This window comes from Mus pahari, chromosome 19 (genome assembly GCF_900095145.1).
Source record: "Mus pahari chromosome 19, PAHARI_EIJ_v1.1, whole genome shotgun sequence".
NCBI classification, from domain to species: domain Eukaryota; kingdom Metazoa; phylum Chordata; class Mammalia; order Rodentia; family Muridae; genus Mus; species Mus pahari.
The window spans coordinates 22,900,052-22,901,555 of NC_034608.1; the positions used below are offsets into that span (position 1 = coordinate 22,900,052).

The following is a 1,504-nucleotide window of genomic DNA, read 5'->3' on the forward strand; positions in this document are numbered from 1 at the left end:
TGTGTGTGAAGAAAGCTCCAAGTCAGAGGGTAAAATAGGGGAATGCTGGAAGATGGAACAACGCCAACACCGTGTCTAGGAAACAGGCAGGGGATCGGACGATCAGGGTTTTAGAGCAGTGATTTTGAGACTGACAGATTAGATGGAAGGTTTAGGCTGTCTTGTGAGTTAGAGCTGGGGTCACTAAAGCATGCACTGGTCAGGCTGAGTGGCTCTTATTAACGGTGCATTAGAAAAAACTAGCTTTAATAGTGGGCTCAGGGAATAGGAGCCACCCTTTGGATTCACCCCGAGGTAATGGGCATGGTGCTGGGCGCTGGGCTTGGTTGGTCAGCAGTTGCTCCTCTTCTCACAGATCCAGCCATCTCTCTCACTGGTACACGGTGCGTCATTCCACAGCCCCGAGTGCAGCATCATGACACAGTCCTCATGCCCTCTGGAATCATTGGGCTCTCCAGAGTTCCAGTGGCTGTGGTGGTTCAGTGGGAGTGTTACTGGGATTGAGGATAGACCTAGGGTCAAACTCCCTTTCCCAGGCCTTGCTTGCTTGTTGCTGGGCTCTGCTGTAGACATTCTGAATGCCTACTTTGAGTTTATACCTGCAGCGTACGTTTGTACGGACCCGGAATTTAACCCTTAGTTATTTCCCAGNGTCTAGCATATCCATTCTTTAAACGTCAGTTCAGGGGCTGGGGATATTTCTCAGTGGAAAAGAATGCTTGTGGTATAAACACAAAGACCCGAGTTCAAATCCCAAGTAGTCACATAAAAAAAAATCTGCGTATGGTTGTGCAAGTCTTTGTAACCCAAGCAGGGTAAGGTTTGGAGACAGGGAGAGCCTCTGAGGTTTTCTGGCTGTTAGTCAGCCTAGATCCAGGTTCACCGAGAGAGCCTGTCTTAATGGAATAAGGTAAGGAATGATGGACTAGACTACCCAGNNTTTCCCCCTCGTCTTTGCATGGGCATGAATGGACGTGTGCAGTGACATATGCACCGAAACATCAACAACAATCCTCTCTCAGGAATTTAGTCTTGAGATATCCGAAAGCATTTTCCACAGGGTCTAACTCAACCCTCTTCAAATTTCTCTTGGGGCCTTCTCCTTACCTGAAGGTGAGTGAGGCTCCATCCACCCACTGGTAGCCTTGAATCTTGTTGAGGTGGCGAACTGCCCTCAGACCCAACCAATAGCCCCGGCCACGTGTGTGCTGACTCAGGAAGCTCTGGAAGGGAGGGGGGGCAGACACATCCAGTTGGCCAAGTCTGCCAAACATCCTGGGCCACACCAGCTCGGGCAAACCCTGCATCTCCTTTTCCAAAGTTGAGCACCTGCTCGTTCAGGCCCCTGACAATCGCCAGATGGGCACCTTGGCCTCCACAGTAGCCTTGTGCTGTGTCCCATANGGCCTGCTTCTCGGAGAAATAGTAGCAGGAACCTTGGAAGGGTAGCCATGATGGTGGGCACTGCTCACAGGAGCCTGTTGGGCGGGGAGTGTCAGAGAGA

General features: G+C 50.9%; 1 protein-coding gene across 1 annotated transcript in view; it reads right to left on the reverse strand.

The window, feature by feature from the left end:
• Positions 1-6: 6 nt before the first annotated feature.
• Positions 7-1,504, reverse strand: part of LOC110336928 (C-type lectin domain family 4 member G-like) — a 5,152-nt gene continuing 3,654 nt past the window's right edge. Inside the window, exons 2-4 of the mRNA XM_021219666.2 lie at positions 1,330-1,478; positions 1,108-1,223; positions 7-469 (exon numbers count right to left, since the gene is read on the reverse strand). Coding sequence (XP_021075325.1) covers positions 331-469; positions 1,108-1,223; positions 1,330-1,478 — 404 coding nt within the window. The 3' untranslated portion in view covers positions 7-330. The remainder of the gene's footprint in view (positions 470-1,107; positions 1,224-1,329; positions 1,479-1,504) is intronic.